The sequence below is a fragment of the Echeneis naucrates genome, chromosome 13 (assembly GCF_900963305.1).
Source record: "Echeneis naucrates chromosome 13, fEcheNa1.1, whole genome shotgun sequence".
Lineage (NCBI taxonomy): Eukaryota > Metazoa > Chordata > Actinopteri > Carangiformes > Echeneidae > Echeneis > Echeneis naucrates.
The window spans coordinates 24,184,330-24,205,572 of NC_042523.1; the positions used below are offsets into that span (position 1 = coordinate 24,184,330).

Consider the following 21,243-nt stretch of genomic DNA (forward strand, 5'->3'; position numbering starts at 1 on the left):
TGCTTGCTGCTTTGACCTGTAGGAGGCGGCACTCAGTCACACCGAGGAGGCTCAGAGACGCCTGATGAGGATCTTCGGTGCTCCTGTAAATCACCTGGCTGTCCATCTGCATACTGTTGATGTCTTCTCTTGGTTCTATGCGTGTCTGTCCATGTTACACCAATTAATCCCTGTGCCTTACCCATAGAGACATACATTCCAGTATTTCTGTCTCCTGCTCATCTGGCTGGTGTCTCAGTGCTTCATCTCACACTTGTCTACTTAACCTACTACCGTGTTCTTTATTTATCTTTTTAAAAAGCTGAATCCTAACTTTGGTCACCTTAGGTTTTCTTGCTGCAGTAAACTCATAGGCATTGATATATCTAATGTCATCCCATCCAAGAATCTGGTGACGCTGAGTTTGACGCTCTTGCTGTTTCATTTGAATGAAACTCCTGACGCATTGAAAAAGCAGCTGTAGGCTACTAAATGTGACACACCCTGACTTTTAAAAGCTATTTCCAAATCCATATGCTGAAGGGCTGAACCTGACAAGCTTCTGCATGAATCTTTTAAACTCTGAGCAGAATAAAAGGAGGGAATAAAACCAGCCAGCGGTCCGTCAAACCAAATCCAGAACAAAGTTGTTTCAGTTTAGAAACAAATTGGTTTTAGACTTACTGTAGTTACAAGTTAGTTGAGGCTCCAACAGAGTTTTCATCAGCGTATATGACTTTTTTCTTTCTCCTCCTTCTGACTGTCAAAAACTGTAATGTTCTTTATCTTCACTTTGATTAAACTCTGAGTCCAGGCAGTAATAACAGAAAACCATCAGACTTCCACTTTGGAAACAGCCTGACCTGAGCTGCTAAAATAGGTTAAAGGGACTTGTAAAATTCTGACTGTGGTATAATCCCTTAATGCAACATCACTTAACGTCCTCCATTAACCCGAGTCCTGTGCTCCCATTATCCATTTGTCCAGCCAAGAGTTATTCTCTCCTCTTCGACCTGAGTGTCAGCCCACTGAATGCAGGTTTATGGCCCATTCCCTCAAAGTAACTTTTACTGATATGTCTCTGCACCTCATTTTTACTCTTCGTGCTATTTTCACTTGTTTGTTTTGATGCCTCACATTTTCTTTGTTCTGACCTCATCTTTTACCTCTCTCCATACTTTACTCACACTGCCCTCGTCTCTCCGCGGCTGCTTTGTGTCTTAGTTGGAACCGGCAGTCCAAGCCGCCGGCCCTGCAGGCCTGCAGCCTCAGGGATCCCTCCAGGTACAGCAGTCCTCGGGCCTTCCTCTGAAGCTGCCGGTTGCAATCTTCTTTTGTATCACTTGTGTGGCTTCTTGTCAGAGATCCTCCTAACTTTCCTTCCCCTTTTCAGTATGTCTGACTTCTGTATCAGAAACACAACTACTCAAACCCTGAAGATGGATGCTTGAGATTTTACCGTGTGATTGTTTGTTTTGATCAAATCTCTTAATAACATGCGGTGCAAACGGACGTAACCTGCATGGTGGTTTGTGTCTGTTGAAATGAAGATGGGAGTAGTGAGGGAGTGACACCTTCACACTGCGGTGATGTTTGTTGTTACTCTGTCAATCTGTGGTGGAGAATCTTTTTTAAAGCAGGTCTTTGAAACCTCCATCTGTTTGTGTGTGTCTGTAAAACATCTGCTGCTCATATATAACTGTGACCTTTGACCTCCTCATGCTGGCCAAACTCACCAGGGATCAGTGGAAGAGGATCCTGTCACCCTCCGTCAGGCATCTCACGCTGCAGCTAAGCAGTCTCAGGTCTGACCTGCACTGTGCCCGAGTATAATTCACCACCAGCTCGTCCCGCCTTCACCCCGCACTGTGGAGTGCTGTGCTGTGTTGTGCCCCCCCACCCCTTTCCTTTTGCCTGTTAACTTCAGTGTGTTTTGTTTTCTTCTCCGATCTACAATCTAGAAGTAGTCATGAACAGTTGATTTGTTCTTTGGTTTTAGTTGAAAATTATCCTGATTTCTTTTTTGTTTCTTTGCTTGTGTGTATTTTTTATTTCAGTTTTACTGTGGTCACCAAACCGCCTGCAAACACACCCGTGATGCTTTTCACAGACACAAACACACACACACACACACACACACACACACACACACACACCTTCGTGCATGTACTGGTATCCGACTGGGAACAGTGCGACTGGTCAGGTGATTTCCTGCTGCTGGTTAATTTTCCTCCTCATCCTCTCTGTTCACCAGGTGAAGACCGAGGAACAGATTGCAGCGGAGCAGGCCTGGTATGGATCTGAGAAAGTCTGGCTCATCCACAAAGATGGCTTCTCTCTGGGTGAGACATGATTTATTTGGCTTTTTATCAATTCCTGTGTTAAACAATCACAGCAGAATGATCTGTGCTGAAGGAGCTCACCCTTTGTCCACAGTTAAAAAACGTGCTTTAAGTTATTCAGCCTGTTGAGATGAGATGAGGTGATGATCCCTGATGCTAACTGCTGTCGGTGCTTCCTGTCTCTGCTCAGCCACCGTGGTGAAGACGGAAGCTGGCGCCCTGCCAGAGGGAAAGGTGAAAATCAAACTGGAGCATGATGGGACAGTACTGGATGTGGACGAGGACGACATTGAGAAGGTGAGTGGGAGTTACTGCTGGTGCAACAGCGTCCTCTCAGCAACAACTTTGGATCTGCGCATCAGTTTGGTAGACAATAACAAAAGTAAATAACCAGTGAACCATTAATTCTGGTCTTATTTTATTCTTGGGAGCAGGGAGATGTTCCTTCCTCTACAGATTCAGAGAGGACAGTTAGTGATAATCCTGCACCTCCATGCTATCAGTTCATCATATTATTGAAGCATCAGTTGATTGAATTTTTGCAGACTTGGAGGAAGTTGACCTTGAACTGCCTGACTTTCAGCCATGGTTCATTTTCCAGAGACTTCTGTATTTTTTTCCTTGATGCAGTTAAACAGTCTGACATGGTTATCCGTCATTATTGCTCGCTCTCTCTCTCTCTCTCTCTCTCACAGGCCAACCCTCCATCGTATGACCGGTCCGAGGATCTGGCCTCGCTGCTCTACCTAAATGAGTCTAGCGTGATGCACTGTCTGAGGCAACGCTATGGCGGCAACCTCATTCACACTTACGCCGGACCCAACATGGTGGTCATCAACCCCCTCAGCACTCCCTCCATGTACTCTGAGAAGGTAACGTATGGACCCATGACGTTTCATTTTGGTCCCCGCTCGTTTGAATAAGTCAACTGAGGAATTTACTTCATCAAAATAAACGACTGCCTGATCTGTCAATGCAACATTTTCTTGCAAAAATTTGAACAGATATTCTGTTTTGCTAAAGTCAAGATGTTGTTTTACCTGAATTATAAATTCAGGATAAATATTTAAAGTCGTAGATGAAAAAGAGTTTTAATACAGTGAACAATCTTTAAACATCCTGGTTGGAATATCTGCCTTTTTAATAATTTCAGCCTCTTGTGGCTGAAGTGAGTATTACAACAACAAACACTTTACTGACCTGTAAGGGCTTCAGCTGAAACATAATTTCTGTGTCTGAATAAGACGTTGATGAGACCAGTAACATCCTGAGCCAACATCATTTTTATAATTCTCGTCTGTGTTTCCTGGTGTGTTTTTAATCCACCTACACGTTATCGCACACATCACAATCAAATGAGCTTAATTTAAACAAAACAAGTATTAGAATAAAGGTGAAAGAACAGAGAACTGTGTGAATACAGATGATATATCATACAAGACAGGCAGTGGCAAATTTGAATAATTAGGCAAAAGGTCTCTCGTCCTAGTTCACCTAAAGCTCCACCCAGCCTCAGAAGTCCTCCTCCTGTACCCCCCGCCCCTCTCTGTTACCTGCAGGTGATGCACATGTTCAAAGGCTGTCGGCGTGAGGACTCTGCACCTCACATCTACTCGGTGGCCCAGTCGGCCTACCGCAACCTGCTCACCACCAGACAGGACCAGTCCATTGTGCTACTGGGCAAGTCTGGCAGCGGCAAGACCACCAACTGCCAGCACCTGCTCCAGTATCTGGTCTCCATTGCCGGCAGCACGGGCAAGATCTTCTCAGGTGAGTCTGCAGTCTGACAGATCTCTGACATGTTGCTGTACAGCTACTAATCTGAGCCACCAGAGCCTTCGTCCACTTTGATCAGTGTGCCTGCGCAAAACTTCAGGTCGAGGTTCGGGTGATAATTTGAGCGTCATCTTCGTTTTCACCTCTCTAAATAATAATGAACAGAAATGACTCATTCATTTCATCCCCCTGCGGTTTATTGTCCGTGGTAGCGGTCAAGGTGCCCAGCGTCTGGACCACAGAGTCCTGGATTACACCATCTGTTGGCTGGTGTCCTGTCAGCTTTGTTCTCTTCACTTTATGATCAGTGCTGTGTATAATTAGCTGCTGTGGACTTAGCGGCATCATTGTCCTCTGACGTGTGTGTTTTTTTGTGTGTGTGTGTCACAGCTGAGAAGTGGCAGGCGGTCTACACCATCCTGGAGGCTTTTGGCAACAGCTCCACCGCCATGAACACCAACGCCAGCCACTTCTCCCACGTAGTGTCGCTGGACTTTGACCAGGCTGGGCAGGTGGCGTCTGCTTCCATCCAGGTAACGCACACACACACACACACACACACACACACACACACACACACACACACACACATGCACACACCGCCCTCCCTGACTCACGCTGTCTCCTCCCGCTCAGACGATGCTGCTGGAGAAACTGAGGGTGAGCAGACGACCTGAAGGGGAGTCCACCTTTAACATCTTCTACTACATGATGGCCGGAGCTGACAGCAGCCTGAGGTGACTCCTCCACTGTTTTACTTTACTTTTACTCACTTCTTCTATCATTAGTTTATAAGGAGGCTCAGTTTGTTCTTTTCCTCCTCATCTCCTCACCTGGAGTCCGAGACAAAAAGTCCTATAAATCAATACATTACCAATTAAACACATCTCTGTGGTCTGCTAATGAAAAGACACAGTTGTTAAATTCATGTGACATTGACTCTCTCTTTTCTCTCCAGAACCGAGCTGCACTTTAACCACCTGGCTGAGAACAGCGCTTTTGGGATCGTTCCACAGTTGAAGGTAATGACAGCAGTCAGTTTAACTGAATTCAGTCTTCTCTGGTTTCATAACATCTTTATTTTATGTAATTTTTTTTAGCCCTTTATTACAGCCTGAACAATACAGATATCAAGCTTGTTTCTATGACCAACAACATAAATACTTATCTTTATTAATTGTAGACAATCAGAGCTACAGTAATATACTTAAACATATACGTCATATAAGCAGCTGTTTGACCTTCGTTTGGGGGTCGGTTAAGTTTGATTTGCTCTTCTGCAGCCTGAGGACAAGCAGCGAGCCTCGCAGCAGTTCACCAAGCTGCAGGCAGCCATGAAAGTTCTGGGCATCTCCAGTGACGAGCAGAAGGCCCTTTGGCTCATCCTGGGGGCCATTTACCACCTGGGGGCCGCCGGAGCCACAAAAGGTAGGAACGGCCAGCTGACGTTATATTATGGGATACGTGCAGCGCCTGATTGGTTTTAGTGAAGGCTCCAATGTGCTCAGGAGAAAATGGAAAAAACTAAAGATTTTCAGAAGAAATGCACGAAATTCTGGGTGCACAGCAGTTGACCAAAAATATTGAAAAAACCCACAACTTTTTATAACAGGAAGTAGAACTTCTTGTTTGGGACAACAAACCCCATCTTATCCTGTATCAGTAACTGTAAATTAAATATGGGAGAGGCTGGACACAATAATGTGAACACCTGCAAATCAGAGTGTTTAGCAGCTGTGAGATAAACGCCGTTTGTGTAGTAAGAACAGAAACAGGTTGTGTCATTATAACACAATCCACTCCAACAGCAGATCTATTGCCACTTTGTTCCACTAGGTGTCAGGCTTGATATTTGAATGCACACACCACCAGTGAGCAGACTGGAACTGTCAGATCAATCCAGTCGTCTTATCAGTTTTTTCTGATATCCAACCTGTTTTGTTTGTCCAGGGGAAATAAGATATCTCAGTTGTTGCTTCTGTTCAGCCTTACAAACATTAGTGAGGTTCCTCGCTGATGATGCTGCCAGTCACTCTGCTCTCCACCTCGTTCCAATTGTGATGCTGAGGTGGACATTGTGGTTCGGGCCGAACAGGTTCTTCTTCACCAGATGGAAAAAACCATCTCAGTTTGGTCGGAGTAATATTATTTAAATCAGGGAAAGTTGGAATCACACCAAGGTCGAGGAATCAGCCCAATAAATCATGCAAAAAGTACAATTTCATATCTCTAATGATCTGTAAACATTTAAAAACTCTTTCCCTCATATTGAACCCAATCATGGTGATAAACCAACGAGAGGAACTTTTTCTGTTGGCCCACTTTTTGTTCTTGTTTATCTAAGTCTGATTATGTGCTTAAAGATCTGTGGCACACATTGCAGCGTCAAAATGGGAAGCTGGTTGGCAAAAAGGAGAATTAAGAGCAAAAAATCAGCAGACAGATGGCGAATCAACAAATGATCTCTCCTCTGTCAAACAAACAAGACAAACTGAGCTTCCTTTGTTTTCAGCTCCGGCCTGAATGTTGGATGGTTATCATCAGAATGGATAGGCATTATTATAGACGTACTATTTGACCTGCAGGTCTCTAACAGCTTTGTCTGAAATAAAACTTATAGCCAAGAAAAACAGACCCAAACCTCTTGGCTGGAAAGTGAGATGGTTCATTTGTCTTTTGGAGTGAACTGCCGCTTTAGGACTGTTTTTCTTTTTGTTTGTTTGGATTTCAGTTAGCACGACAGTAAGAGCCCTAAAAGTTGGGCAGAGGCTTCTATATGTGGACCTGGATGGCTCTGGTTGTGAACCGGTGCCATTCAGATAACATTTTAGGATTAATGTGCATCCATATTTTATGATGATATCTGAGGTGGTGGTTTAAGGTGAGGGGGCCCACCTCAGAAATAAAACAGCAGGAATCCATCACAGTGACTTTGTGAGCGGTTTACTTAATAATCCTGACTCTGGAATAATCTGGTTAAGATCTGCTGTGATTCTTCTGGCACACACACGTTAATAAACTCCAACAACAAAAAAAAGCCCAAAACACTGGCATCTGCAGTCCTCAACGAAATATCATGATGTGCAGTGACAGCACAATCGACAGGAAGGAAAGTGGTGAAATAAGCATCAGACAGATGTTATGCTTTGTAATTTGATATTCTGTATTATAGAATATCAAATCATCATCATCTACCACCCACTAATACAAACTGGGGGTTTGTGGTGCTAACATTCATAACAAAGCATGATTTTGTGGGGGGGGGGGGTGTCGTGTTGTTTAATACTAATGTTTATGTTTTCCTGTAACAGTGAATTGATGCGTTCATGAAGTGTGTTATCGCTAACCCCTTCTCTTTACTTGCATGTTTGCATGCCGTGCCCTATCAAACACAGACGGAGATGAAGGTAAATAAAAAAACAAAACAAAAAACAAACTACACACACAGTTGTTTTTTTTTTCCATTTTAAAAAACTTTTTTTCAGTCTGTGTTGTTTGTGTTTTCCGTCTTAATGCCTTTATCACTCCTTCCAGGCCTTAAGTCATTAGTGTTTTTATTGTTTCTCTTCCCCCCCCCCCCCCGCTCTTGTGTTTTTGTGTTTGCCTCCAGACAGTCCCCCCCGACACACACACACACACACACACACACACACACACACACACACAGTCTCACCCTTCTCTGTTTTTGTGAGATGAAAATCTCGGGATCAGAACTTTTGCTGTCCCTTTAAACTTTTCTCTCTTTGATGCCTCCGCTCGTCGCCCACATTCAGCTCCCAAGCCACCGACTCACTGCAGCACATTCTCAAAAGCAAAGTAGTGCTCGTTCAATTTCACTTCTCTCATTAGTGTTTGGACTTTCTGCCGCAGAGCTCGTACTTCCCAGCTCACCCTGCGTATCCCCTCGAAGTTTCTGCTTGGCGGCGGATCCTGTTGATTCTCTGGCTCCTCGTCTCACATCTTTGATTTGCTGGCTGTGCAGGTTGTCATGCTGCCATGATTTGGTCGAACACATGGGCTTTGAATCGCCTCCAGACCAAATGGAGACGAGCTCCTCATAGAGGCATTCATGCGATGGAGAGACGGGATATGATCAACAGTGATTAGCAGTCCAAATCACTGTTGGTTGTTTTGCTTTCACTGCTTCCCACCACATATCACCACACAAGTGTAGCTGTTGAAAATGCCTGCAGTTGCAAACTGACGATGTGTTTCAATGGCTGTGATCATGTTTTATGGAGCTCTTTACTCCTTTGTGATTTATTATTCTTCTGTGAGTCAAGGCTTTCAGAAAAAGAAATGTGATGGTCAAAAACAAAGCAGCAGGGCTGAAAATGAGTTACCCCCAAAAAAGACAGAAATACACAGACTTTGAATGAGCTGGCCGAAAGGTGATAAGCAGCAGAATAAAAAAAACTGTTTGAAAAGAAGGAATAAAGTAAAGAAGACGCAACCTGTTCAAAACAGGAACTGAGTCGTAACCCCGACCCAAACCAGAGAGCCATACTACTGGTTGTGTGTGTAGAAGAAGTCAGATTTTGTTGAAGTCTATGGGGAAACGGCCCATTTATTATGTAGCTCAGTTATTGTTTTCCTAATGCGTTTATAGTCTCAGATGAAACCGTCCCTCACCACTTCCTAGCCCTTTCCCTCTTGTACATTTTTTTTTTTTGATGAGGCTGTAAACACAATCTGTCGTTACAGGACTGATGATTATGACCGATTTCATTGTGAATAAAAATGATGTAGGTGTTCCTAATAAAATCATTTGAGACTTTAAATGTTAAACAGACAGCTAAGCTCAGCCTGAAAAATGCATCTTAACACCTTAACTGTTAGTTTTTGCACAAATCCCACAGTCCTGTACTTTCCACTGCCGTCAGCAGACTCCAGACATCTCTTTCTCCAGAGCTGTACAGACCTGCCACGAGGAATTCTCCTCAGGATTAAAGCCTAAGACTGCGGCTCTCGCTCTTCTTGTACTCCTACAGTGTACTTTCAGTGCAGTTTATGTTAGCTTGAGCTCACGCATTATGAAGCTTGACAGTAACTGCACACAAGTTTTCTCCCAGCATGTACTTTTTTAAGCATCCTTTTCAGCCCGCTTATCCTTGACCCTCTTCATGTCTCTGTACCCGTCATCTTCATTATTCCTGTCCTTCAGGTCATCTTGGATTTTAAACCCATTTCTTCTGTCTTTTTAGCGGGACGGAGGCAGTTTGCCCGTCACGAATGGGCCCAGAAAGCAGCCTACCTGCTGGGCTGCACCTTAGAGGAGCTTTCCTCTGCGATCTTTAAGCACCAGACCAAAGGACTGCAGCATTCCACCTCGTTCAGAGGAGCCCAGGACGAAAGCAGCCAAGGGGACAGCTCAGGTAGAACCAGGCTCAGGTCTCCGTGTTGGATCTGATGGATGGATGAGATGAGATTTACACTTACAGATACTTACAGATGAATGCTAAATCAAAGCTTGTTGTAGGAAAAACTGGCCTTGTGTATCATTTAGTAAATTTTGTAAATTAAAAAATTTGTATGAGTAAGAAGTTGCAGTGTATAATTTGAAAATCAAAAATTTCTATCATAGATAAAACTTTCATAAATTAAACAAGCTTGAAAAATTAAAAGTCAAAACAGTTTTTAGATTTGGTTGGCTCCACGTGGTTTGTCCACTTTTTCCTCCAGAGTTCAAATGCTGTTACTGTTAATTTCACTGTCATAAGCCTTGACCTTCTGTCTCCCAGGGTCAAAGGTCACAGCTCTGGAGTGTTTGGAGTCCATGGCATCAGGACTCTACTCGGAGCTCTTCACACTCGTCATCTCCCTCATTAACAGGTTAGACCTTGCAACATTTACACCCAGTATTCCAATATTCCTTCAGTTTTCATGTATGTTTGATTTGAATTGACTAACGTTCAGAGTATTTTCTGAAGCGCTCACAGTGTTTCTGTTCATCCGAGACGGCTTCAGGCACACGCCTCTTCCTCTTCTAGACTTGTGTCAAAGTTAATGAAAGCAAATAGGAAGAGTGTGAAAAAAGATTTCAAGGCGAGGTTTCAGTTTTTTTATTTTTAATTGAAAAATTAGCAAAAAAGAAATGCAATCCTCTCGGGCTCAAAGGGTGGTCACCTCCAGAAATGGAGGGTTAACACTTCTGTAACGAGTATAGTGAGGCCCAAAAGGCTTTAAAAAGAGATTTTAGGAGTCACAGAACAAGGACTTTTTATGCAGCACTCAACAGGTGTTTAGTTTAATTAGTCCCCCTGTTGCAGATTAATTCTGTGTAAAAGATTTCACATTCTCTGTTTTGTGTCACTGTAAATTCGGCGACGCGTGCAGCAGCTGAATGATTCGACTCTGTCCTTCAGGGCTCTGAAGTCCAGTCAGCACTCTCTGTGCTCCCTGCTGATCGTGGACACTCCGGGCTTCCAGAACCCCCGACTGGCTCAGCAGCAGCGTGGGGCCACCTTCGAAGAGCTCTGCCACAACTACACCCAGGAGCGGCTGCAGACCCTGTTCCATGAACGCACCTTCGTCCAGGAGCTGGACCGATACAAGGAGGTGCTGCTGGGCTGAGCGCAGTGGGAACACACACACACACATCAGCTCTGTGGTGACAGAAAATCATTCAAAATAAAACTAAATTATAGATTTTCTTTTTAATTCACCTGCTCATTTCTCCTGGCATCTGACCACACAGAGTTTTTGGTTTGCTAGGTACGACTTTCTAAGACCGCTTTCAGCCCAAAACAGCGGAGGCCAAAGGGGCCTGTGGTTACAAAGAAATGACTGAATAATGAACAGAAAGTGCTGTTTATCGGTTTCCTTGTGGACATTAATCAATCTAGAATTCTATTTACCTCGATTGTTCTGGGCAGAAGCTGAAACCTCAGACTGTTCTCTGCATGGGTTGATCCCACTCGAGCTAACTGAGAATATCTGTAAGTACACGAGCAGAGATCGGACCGGCCGCTTTGTTCAGCTGCTGCAGAGCCCACAATGATCGACCCAACTCAGCAAAGTCTAAAATAACCTCCATCTTTTCCAGTTCAGCTGCTGTAGTTGAGTCATGTTCAAAGACAGATAACTCCTATTACAGATCTCTGCAAAATCAAGTGAGAAGCTCTGTGCTAATTAGAAAGAAATGCACATTTACACAACCCAATCTACAGTCTACTGAAGTCTAATTTATAACATCTGAATAGCTACACTTGTGATTTATTGATGAAATGATCTTCTGCCCCCCTGTAGGTTACTAACCTGATCCTTTATCCCGTCTAGGAAAACATAGAGCTTGCTTTAGATGACATAGAGTGCAGTACCTCGCAGTCTGTAGCAGCTATTGACCAGGCCTCCACCCAAGCTCTGGTAAGCATCCTCCTCACTCCAGCCTTTCCTCCCTTTCACGCGTCTGTGCACGTGATGTAAGTGCGCTCTGCTCCCACCTGAAGCCCCCCGTGAGAAATGTGTGCTTGTTGTTTGAAGGAGCGCACATTAAAGTTGTGTTTGTGTTTAGTGAAGCACTCAGGCTCAGCAGCAAGGGCAGTTTGTTTGCGCTGGAGTTTTAATCTGATTCAGAGACATTAGTGCAAATCATGTCATAGCCTGACTGAGCCTGTAAATAGCTCCGTTCATCACCACTTGCCAGTGCAAATAGTTGTAGCTTCAGGGCTAATCTAGCAAAGCCAGAATCACTGAGAGTTAAACCATGTGATCTGAGACCCGGGAAGGAAAAATCTGCTGCCTGTGTGTTAGACTTGTGCAGTAATATCTTCTCAACAAGTTCTGCTTTTTCACAAAATAAGTTTAAATGTGACATCCCTGATCAGCTATAATTATTATGATGTTATGGCTGATTCCTTTAGACGCCTGAAGGTGAGCTGTAACAGCTGATGGGATCCTTTGAGTTCTTCTGACACGGTCACAATTTTTCACTTTTTAACAAATCATCAATTCCATTGTTTTGTTTCCATATTTCTCATGAATTACATGATAACTTCTGGTTATATTTATGACTAAATCTGTTTGTATAGACGACACAAATTGAATTAATCTTTGAGGTCCACTGAATAAATGAGTTCCCCCTTTTCCAAACTGATGAACTCTTTTATTTTATTTTTCTATCAGTCTTCTGGTATTTGTTGTTTAGAACCGGGGACTTTTTTTTCATCTTTTAAATGGAGACAAAAAGAGACATTGGTCATTTATACGTCTGCCAGGCTTGTTGCTTCCATCCTGTTCTTTTGGCTCTTTGTGACTCATTTTTTCCTCTAATTTGCTAATTTCTTTTTGGAATTCATCCTCTTCCAGCAATATTAACTGGAATCAGGTTTGTGGTTTATTAAACTCTCTCTTGATGTCTTCCTCCCTGATCATCATTCGACTTCTTACTGAAAATTCACAGTTATTAAGGGTACAGATGTGCGTGGCGTCAGGACAGCACTGTTGATTTCCATGGGCGTTGACACATATTTTATTTGAAATGACCTGTGGGAAGCCTCGAGTTCAGGAGAGGGAGGATATATGATTTTATTGAAGTTAAAAATACAGATCACTGTAAATTTCCATCAACTGAATCATTATTGATATCTTTAAATGCTCACCAACCAACTGACAGTTTGTCCAAAGTGGTTCCGTTTTTGACTTTTGTTGAGGGATAATTCCTGATATTTCTTCAACACGGTGAAGTTATTTCAGTATTTCATAGATCAAAATGAAAGCATAATCTCTGTCAGTCTGTTTTTAGGACTAATTCTGTTCCCTAAATGTAACCAAGTCCTTTTTGAGATCTAAACAATCTTGTGTCACTCTGGTGTCATTTCTGGAAATGTCAAACAGATGAGAAACAGACAAGAAAATGTTTTTGTAAATCTTTAAAAGGATCTAAAAATGTATTTTGTTAGATTTTCCTTGTTGGTAAAGGATTCACACCAAGTGTTGTGACGGCCAGGAGAGCCATGAAGAAAACATTCTAACTCACTGGATATTAAATGATACAGCCCTGGGCGGTTACTTCTGGTCAAAGACAACAAGCTGAGTTAGATTTATCGCTGTCAACCTTCAAGTTGCCAAATTCAGCAGCAGAATAATTCATCATTCATCAGTTGGTCCTTAATGGAAGGCATTTAGATCCAGATAAACTTCAGTTTTGATCAAAGGCTGTCTATTTGCAGAGGTTCCTCTTGATTATTTAGATTCAGCCTGATTTCTGCCTCACATCCAACAACCCCACTGTCTGAAGTGACTAATAGTAGAAGGACGCCAGCGAGCGGCAGTCATTGCATTAATCAGCTGTTTGTGAGAGTGTGTGAAGGCCCACGCTGAACATCTAAAGTGTTCATCAGTGTGTTTGTCCTACAGGGAACTTGTTACTTTTTCCTTCTGTTGAAATCGTCTACCTCCTCGTTTTTCAAATATCGTCTTGAGGACGAAGCACAGCGAGTGTGTTGTGATCCAGAATGAATTGCAAAGCAGGATCATTCTACTTTCACCTTTAATGCTGCAGCATGAGCTTTTTAAAACTGATATTAACCTCAGGAATACTTTTGGTTGTAATTTGTGAGGTTTGTGGAAACATCTGGGCTTGACCTCAGGATTGTTCCGGTTAAGGTCAAAGGGATTAGAGAGGAAGAAGTAGCTGAACTGCTCATGTCCACCACAGGTCCGGACTCTGGCCCGGACAGATGAGGCTCGAGGTCTGCTGTGGCTGATGGAGGAGGAGGCGGTTCAGCCCGGAGGTTCAGAGGAAACCATGCTGGAGAGACTCTTCAGTTACTACGGATCTGCGCAGGGAGAAAACAAAGGTGAGCCCTCAGCCTGCGGTGCTCAGAACGCTGCGAACACTTGGAGGTTCGTAGAGGAACCTGATGATGATAACATGTCCCGTGTGATGCAGGTTCCAGTCTGTTGCTGCGAGGAGAGAAGCCCCACCTCTTCCTGCTTGGCCACAGCCACGGGACAAACTGGGTGGAGTACAATGCTCAAGGGTGGCTGAGCCACGCCAAGCACAACCCCGCTTCCCAGAACGCCACCACCCTGCTGCAGGATTCCCAGAAGTGAGTGTGGCGCGTTCTCAGCCATAGAACATCCAGCGTTTCCAGTGTTCCCATTGATTTATAGAGCACAGCAGAACAAAGACAAGAAAATGACGGTTTTTGGCCTTCAAACCCGACAAGGGCAGGGTGTTCCTCAATCTGGGCCAAATTCACCTCTACCTTTAAAGTGAGGAAGTTCAGCGGGGACCATGTCTGATGATCTGAGGGGTAGAGATCTGAAGGCTGGTGATCTACGGGGGAAACAGAATCAGTGAGGGTTTTAAAAAATGAAAAATACAACATCAGAATCTACAGAGCCAATGGAGAGGCCAGGATCGGGTTAACGCCCCCACCCCCTCAAAGGAACCAGTCAGGAGCTGAGCCACTAAGCCAGACTTCTGGTCCACACCAGAGATTATAAGAGCATGAATGACTCCGAAACAAACGAGAGGTTTCATTCTGGAGCAGCTGAATTTAATACAACCGTTACCTGTTCATCAAACCTAAAGGAGAGTTTTGTTCAGTGTTCCGTATCTCTGTGCTAAAAGAGAAAAACAAAATGATTAGTGCGCACCAGACAGTGTTCCTTCTGGACATTTAATCCCTTTAATATCAATCTGCATTAGACAACATAAAAACACGTGAGGGGCAATCACACAGACAGACTAGCTAGAGTAATGAAATTGCCCACGGACTGAAAAAGTTAGTGATTAATCAGCATGAGTCGTTTAGCCCAAATTAAAATTAGACAGACTTTGCTGTCCACGCAGACACATCTGGTTTTATTTGTCAGAGCTTTAAGATATCTATCTCTGAGATCGCTGCCTCCAACCACACAACGTGGAGGTCACGGGAATCATTACTACACCGTAATGTAATCATTTAAAGACGAAAATCCCATTTTACCCAGACACTAAAAATTCATGAGTGTTATGAAAAGCTGACAGAAATGTGTGTGAACAAAAGTTCACACACATCCCTGAAGGTTTTCAGGGACTTTGTGCACTTCTAAACGAGGTTATCAGATGCTCAGAGAGTTGGAATTCATGTTTATAGAATTATGCAGGAGTTTCACTTCACATGTATTCTCGCAGCACCGGCAGCTTTAAGGTTGTCCTTTCATAAACGTAGAAACTCAAGTCGGTTCAAAGCCTCAGGTCCTCAGAGCAGAGCGTAATAACCTCATCTCCCTTCTCTTCGGTCCAGTCGTTTGGCCTCCAACATTTGAAAGGTTTCATAAATAGGCCAAAAATTCTTCTTTTGTTAAATCTGTCTCAGTGTGTCGCCATCAACAAAAGCCAAGTGAACTATTAAGAAATGAACTACGGTTCAGTGATTTCTCAGTTTTCCGTGATTAGTTGCAAACAACAGCTAATCCAAACCAAACCCGGACTGCCAGGATCCATCAGGATTTCTAAAAAGTGAGAGCAGCCGGAAACAGAGAGCCAAACGATGGAGCAGCTCGCCAACATATGCGTTTCCAGACAGTGGACTCTGCCAGTAATGCCGTCAGATCAGCTCCTTGTATGTTCTGTCACTGGCTGTTATTGCTCACAAGCAAGCACAGACACTAACAGTTCACTTTATTAGGAACACCTGTATTCAGGCCCCATTTTGGAATTACCATGCTACCATTAATCCTGTAACAACAGCAGCCTCTGTGATGTTAATTTGATTGTTGGCATTAGTCTAATCTCTGAGGTTTTCAGTTGGTCAGAAGAGAACAGACTGACTGGTTGGAGTTGACAGGAAACCTGCAGTCACACAGAAAATCCATTTTTACACCTGTGGTAAGAAGAAAGCTTCCGAGGGAATCAAACCTTGAGGTGGCAGCAGTCACAGAGCCACCAGCACTGGACCGGTGAAAACCTGGTCCCAGTGGCCAGATTTCTGCTGAGCTGGTTTATCCCTCTTTTAACGGCTCCTTCCTGCAGGATGATGCTGCGTGTCACAAAGATAGTGGCCTTCCCCGTCTCCAGACATGGATCTCGGAGTGTTATTGAGGTGTTCCTAATAAATCGCTCTTTCTATCTCAATGTAATCTGATTTTCTGTCACCACAGAAAGAACATCAGCGGGCTGTTCATGGGCCGGGCCAGCGGAGCCACAGTGCTGTCTGGCTCTATCGCTGGTCTGGAGGGCAGTTCGCAGCTCGCCCTGCGTCGGGCCACCAGCATGAGGAAGACCTTCACCACCGGAGTGGCTGCCGTCAAGAAGAAGAGCCTGTGTATCCAGGTCAAACTCCAAGTGGTAAGGAAAACAGCGGCCACCAACAGCAAACACAAACTGGCTCTTTGTCATCGTACCTGGTGCTTTTTGTTATTGTTATTTCCATCAAATAGCTCCGCCCACCTTAAACGTACCAGTCGGTTCCACTGACCGACATCGAGCAGAAGCTGATATCAGTCGCCTCCCTTCTGTTTTCAGGACGCTCTCATAGACATGGTGCGTCGCTCCAGGGTTCACTTCGTCCACTGCCTGCTGCCCAAAGCGGAGGCGGTGGGTGGAGGCGGTGAGCCCCGAGTGACACACGGAGAGAGCCCCGACTCTGGTCTTATGACTTTGGATGTCGGCCTTCTGAGGGCTCAGCTCCGAGGCTCCAAGCTGCTGGATGCACTCCGCATCTACAGGCAAGGTAGGGAAAGAACCAGAATGTGACAGTTTTGGAGCTTGATCCATTCTAAGGATGGGCCGAACGGGTTTAAAGCCATGAGTTTGATCTGTATTTACTCTTTGAATCTTGGGACACGTATATGATCCAATCCCATTTAAACCATTTCTGATCTCAAAGGCTTTAACTTTATCTCAGGCAGTTTTTTTTTTTTTTTTTACATGTAACATATATTGCTCAACATTTGTCTCAAGTTGACCGCTGTTGACTGCCCAGTTTCATTGAAGTAGAAATCGGAATCGCCTGGGTTCTCATTAAACTTCCATCTTTTAGTGTCAGCTATGAAACTAAACTAAAAAGTTTAACCTGCGGTCAGACTGTCAGACTTTCTGATGACGTCGATGTGAGTTTGTTTTTTCTTGCCCAAATCATTTGAAGCCAGTGATGAAATGTGATGAAACTTCCAGCAATGGGGAGTCTAAAATGTTTTCGATAAGCCAATATCGTCCAATTATTCTCTGTCTGTGTTTCAAGCTTTAGCCTTTTTTCCAGGTTGTCTTCTGAAAGACGTCATCACTGTTTGTAAGCTTGAACAGACTCCTGTGACCTTTTCAGTCAAAACTTCCAAACTTTTGGATTTTTCCTTTTTTTCTTTTTATTTCTCCTGAAAATAAAAGTTGACTTTTGACTCGCTGCTGGCTCTCGTCTCACTCCTCTAACTTCAGTGTTTGGGCTCTCACCTGCTGTCCTGTGTCCTGTCTCCCTCCAGGATATCCAGACCACATGGTCTTCTCTGAGTTCCGCCGGCGGTTCGATGTCCTGGCACCACATCTGACCAAGAAACACGGCCGCCATTACATTGTAACAGATGAGAAGAGGGTGAGTTTTGTAGGTGCTTTCTGAATTAAGTCCTAAAAAATCAACATGATCCAGTCAGGATGAGGGCGTTTTCACTTGATACATGTGGGACTGAGTGTGTTCTTAGTGGTAAAGGAAGATGTTGCCCAGAGCAATGGCGGGGGCTCATTAATGTGTTTGTGGAGACACTCTGTGCCACAGAGGAGGAAGATATATCAGCCGTGAACACATACAGAACTTCATTGAGCGACGTGGTCGTAAATAATAATCATCAACTGGCTTCATATAATCTCAGTTTAAGAGCTGACCAGTCAATAGGAGTCCAGTGGGTGCAATCAGTTTTGCATTTGGAGGACACAATTTAGAGATTTCACCAGAAAAACTCTTCAAAAGCGTTTTTTAACTCGCCAAAATTGACCTCAATCTAAGATGGCTGCTTTGCGTTGATTCAGCGCTCGTGTCGTATTTGTCTGATTAAACAGTTGTACAGAAAATCATGTCCAACCGCTCTGATGTGTTGTCCCTTCTTCTGACATAAATGGAACGCATCACAACAAAGTATGCCATTGCTTTGCATTATGGGAAACATAGGTTCCAGTTGTCTTAGAGCTTGACTTGCAAAAGTACGAGTTTCTGGGTGACATCCTGAACCACCGGCTCCTGAAGGAGTCCCAGTTATTCTCTAAGCAAAGCAATCAAAGGCGTAACATCTGGATACTCCGTGTTTCTCTGCTCGTCTTCCACATTGTGATCTCACAGCGTGAAACACAATCCCTTTATTTCACCACTCCTCCCGCTCTCCTCTCTGTGCTGTCCTCTTCCGGCTCCAAGAGCGCTCTTGTGTGTAATTAATTATAATTGTGCAGGCTGGCAGCATACAGCTACTGTACTGATTAATTACCAGCAGAGGAAAGAGCTTTCCCTCTGTTTTCTTTCATCCCCCTTCCTCCCCTCTGTCTCTTTCACTCTCAAGCCTTTCCCATCCCCTTGTCTCTTTCCACTTTTCCTCTTGTCCCGCTATCTTTCCGTTCCTTTTGTGCAGGCATCAGAACAGTTTAGGAGCATCTCAGAGCATATGATTAATGTCTTCTCCACAGTCTGTTCAGGCGGCGTGTAGCAGCTTTGCACAAAGGTGTGATTAGCCTTCATGCAAGGGAGGCAGGGCTGCTGGAGGCCAAACATCTCCACTTTAAAGCCGCCTTTACGTGATGTGCTTCTTACAAAAGTTTTTCAGTGGCTTTCCTGTTGAATCTGACTGGCCGTCAATCTGCTGTGTGCCACTTTAATGTGCAACATGAAAGAAAAGTAGCCTTCACCAACAGATTAAAAACAGATTCATTAAGCAGATTGATGAAATCGTGCCCTCTTTACCACACTGCAGCACGCTGACAGTAAGTGCCTCACATGGTTCCTTGGAGATGAGCTTAAAGAGAATAACCCGCTCAGAAAGAACTAAGTGCCCAGTGCTCCGGGGAGTCAGGAGAGAATGGGCAGAAGAATGAAAAGATGAAAGAAAGCGATCTGAGACAGAGGAGGCCGTATAATTGAAGGGACAATATAAAAGAATTGGTTTTCAATGAAAGAGAAAGTGCGACAAAAGTTCAGTTCAGTTGTTGTTGTTTTTTTTTTTTTTTGGTACCCTCCAAAATCCCTGTCCATCTTCCTCTCTGTTGTCCCAATTCTGTCACTTCCCCGTTATTCAGCCGGATGTAGCCGTGACGTCAAGACGCCAGATGATCTACCTTCCAAGAGCTTTTCTTTTCAAACAGCAGGAAGGAACTCCAGCTCATTATACAGCACAGAGTCAATTTGGGCCAAAACTCAGAGTGAGATACTTCAAGTGGCTCCACATGTTGGGACATGTGTTGTGATATTTCCACTGACTGTAAATGAGCTCTTCTGCCGCTGCCGCCATCTTGGAACAGACTGACTCAATACATAATCCTATTTAAGCCAAAAATGGCCTGAGATTTTGGTGATCGTCCTCTCACCCATCTGTCAAATGGGCCACGCCCTCAACCCTCAAGATTCTTTGATGCCATTATACAAGCATGCAATGAAATTGACCTGTTCTCAGCATTGTAGTCAACAAATTAAAGAGAATATAATATATATTAGATAATGATATATAATATCATTGATGAAGTAGAAAATATTTTAAGAGGTAGAAATAATCACACACCCCCACATGCTTTCTCACCTCCCACCGTTATATGCATCACATGCATAAACTGCCAACGTATGTATCATTGCATTTTATTGATCCTTAATAAATGAAAGAGGAAATTGGCCGTAGATGCCAAAACAGTTTTGTCTTCCAGCTCTCTGCTCTGAAGTTGGACGTTTTAACATCAGCGTTGATGAGGACTCTGATGGTCCCTACAGGACTCCAGCTGATTTCTTCCCTGGAACTCCAACAAACCTCACATTTTTATCCCTAAAGTTCAAGAATAGCCAAAATCAACCTGGACTGTTTCATCTCAGAAGGGAGGGAAGGAAACACATTGTCCTCTTTTAAGACCAGATTTATAAAATATTGCAAATACCGTCGTTTCCAATGTGAATCTTTTCATCAGCCAACATGTGAGGCCCATAAATGAAACAGGTTGTCTTCCAAAGGTGGAGTCGGTGGTGGAGGAGAAGACACCGACTTCAGAAGCTTTTCTCACTTTAGTTTTTTGTGTTCAAGTTCCTTGAGGCTGATGGAGGGAAAGTGTGTGTGTCAACGGCGTTGGGATGGTGCTTGTTGCTATGGCACCAGCTATCTTCCTGTGGGCAGCTGAGTCATGTGATCATGTGGAGGGAAGGCCCAGAAGGAAATGGAGTTGTTTGGTTGATCTGTTGGCTGATGGTTTGTTTTGCTGGTTCCCAGGCGGTGGAGGAGCTGCTGGAGTCCTTGGAGCTGGAGAAGAGCAGCTACTACATGGGGCTGAGCAGGGTGAGAGACACACACAGACACGCACTGCTCCTCTCATTACACATCAGTATTGTCTATATAAAACTGTGACTCAGACAGTGATCGGGTCTTCAATTGAAAGAGACTCAGATTAAATTATTAATTATTCTAATTTATCAGATTTTAATTTTCTGTTGATGATGTTTTCTAAAGCAGAATTTCCTCATCATGTCATTTCCTCTGTAGATGCAGCACAAATAGTCAGAGGAGTGATGATGATACAATGGAGTTTAGTCAGTTAGTCAATTTAACCCCCAATTTCCAAATAATCAGAATCAGCTCAACCTCATCGGATCATGTCTGATCATTTCAGACTCTGTTCTCTGTAATCAGGGACAGAAACTAAAAACACACTCTGAATGTTTCCTTCTTCTCCACAGAAAAGTTCCTCTCATGTGTTTGGGTTGTTTCTATATTTATCCTATCAGGAGTTCTGCTCATTAATGATGAAAAATCAGCTCCAAATATCTGATTGTCTGTTCTGTCAACACAATAAACTCAGAAACATTCAGGACTGATAAAGAGACTTTCATCTCCAAAATGAGAGTTGCTAAGTTGAGACTCCATATCGAATCAGTCTCTGCATGTTCAGCTTGTCCTCCACTTTCTTTGGCAGTCGGGTCTTTTGTGTCAGCATCAAGAAACGAATGAAAAGACGGCGGGACACACAGGTCTCAGTGTCTTTTCACCC

At 43.8% G+C, this 21,243-nt stretch overlaps 1 protein-coding gene across 8 annotated transcripts in view; it reads left to right on the top strand.

Moving 5' to 3' along the window:
• The window catches only part of myo18ab (myosin XVIIIA b), an 82,379-nt gene that overhangs the window by 25,065 nt on the left and 36,071 nt on the right, over positions 1-21,243 (top strand). For 5 of the 8 annotated variants that reach the window (XM_029518507.1, XM_029518505.1, XM_029518506.1 and 2 more), the window contains exons 5-26: positions 23-85; positions 1,204-1,263; positions 1,719-1,784; positions 2,234-2,321; positions 2,512-2,618; positions 3,017-3,193; positions 3,881-4,091; positions 4,488-4,630; positions 4,734-4,834; positions 5,056-5,119; positions 5,381-5,525; positions 7,493-7,504; positions 9,302-9,472; positions 9,839-9,929; positions 10,463-10,655; positions 11,376-11,462; positions 13,756-13,897; positions 13,990-14,149; positions 16,191-16,377; positions 16,555-16,762; positions 17,508-17,617; positions 20,469-20,534. In XM_029518507.1, the coding sequence (XP_029374367.1) occupies positions 23-85; positions 1,204-1,263; positions 1,719-1,784; positions 2,234-2,321; positions 2,512-2,618; positions 3,017-3,193; positions 3,881-4,091; positions 4,488-4,630; positions 4,734-4,834; positions 5,056-5,119; positions 5,381-5,525; positions 7,493-7,504; positions 9,302-9,472; positions 9,839-9,929; positions 10,463-10,655; positions 11,376-11,462; positions 13,756-13,897; positions 13,990-14,149; positions 16,191-16,377; positions 16,555-16,762; positions 17,508-17,617; positions 20,469-20,534 (2,652 nt within the window). The remainder of the gene's footprint in view (positions 1-22; positions 86-1,203; positions 1,264-1,718; positions 1,785-2,233; positions 2,322-2,511; positions 2,619-3,016; positions 3,194-3,880; positions 4,092-4,487; positions 4,631-4,733; positions 4,835-5,055; positions 5,120-5,380; positions 5,526-7,492; positions 7,505-9,301; positions 9,473-9,838; positions 9,930-10,462; positions 10,656-11,375; positions 11,463-13,755; positions 13,898-13,989; positions 14,150-16,190; positions 16,378-16,554; positions 16,763-17,507; positions 17,618-20,468; positions 20,535-21,243) is intronic. The other 3 variants (XM_029518499.1, XM_029518503.1, XM_029518504.1) reach the window with 3 other exon arrangements.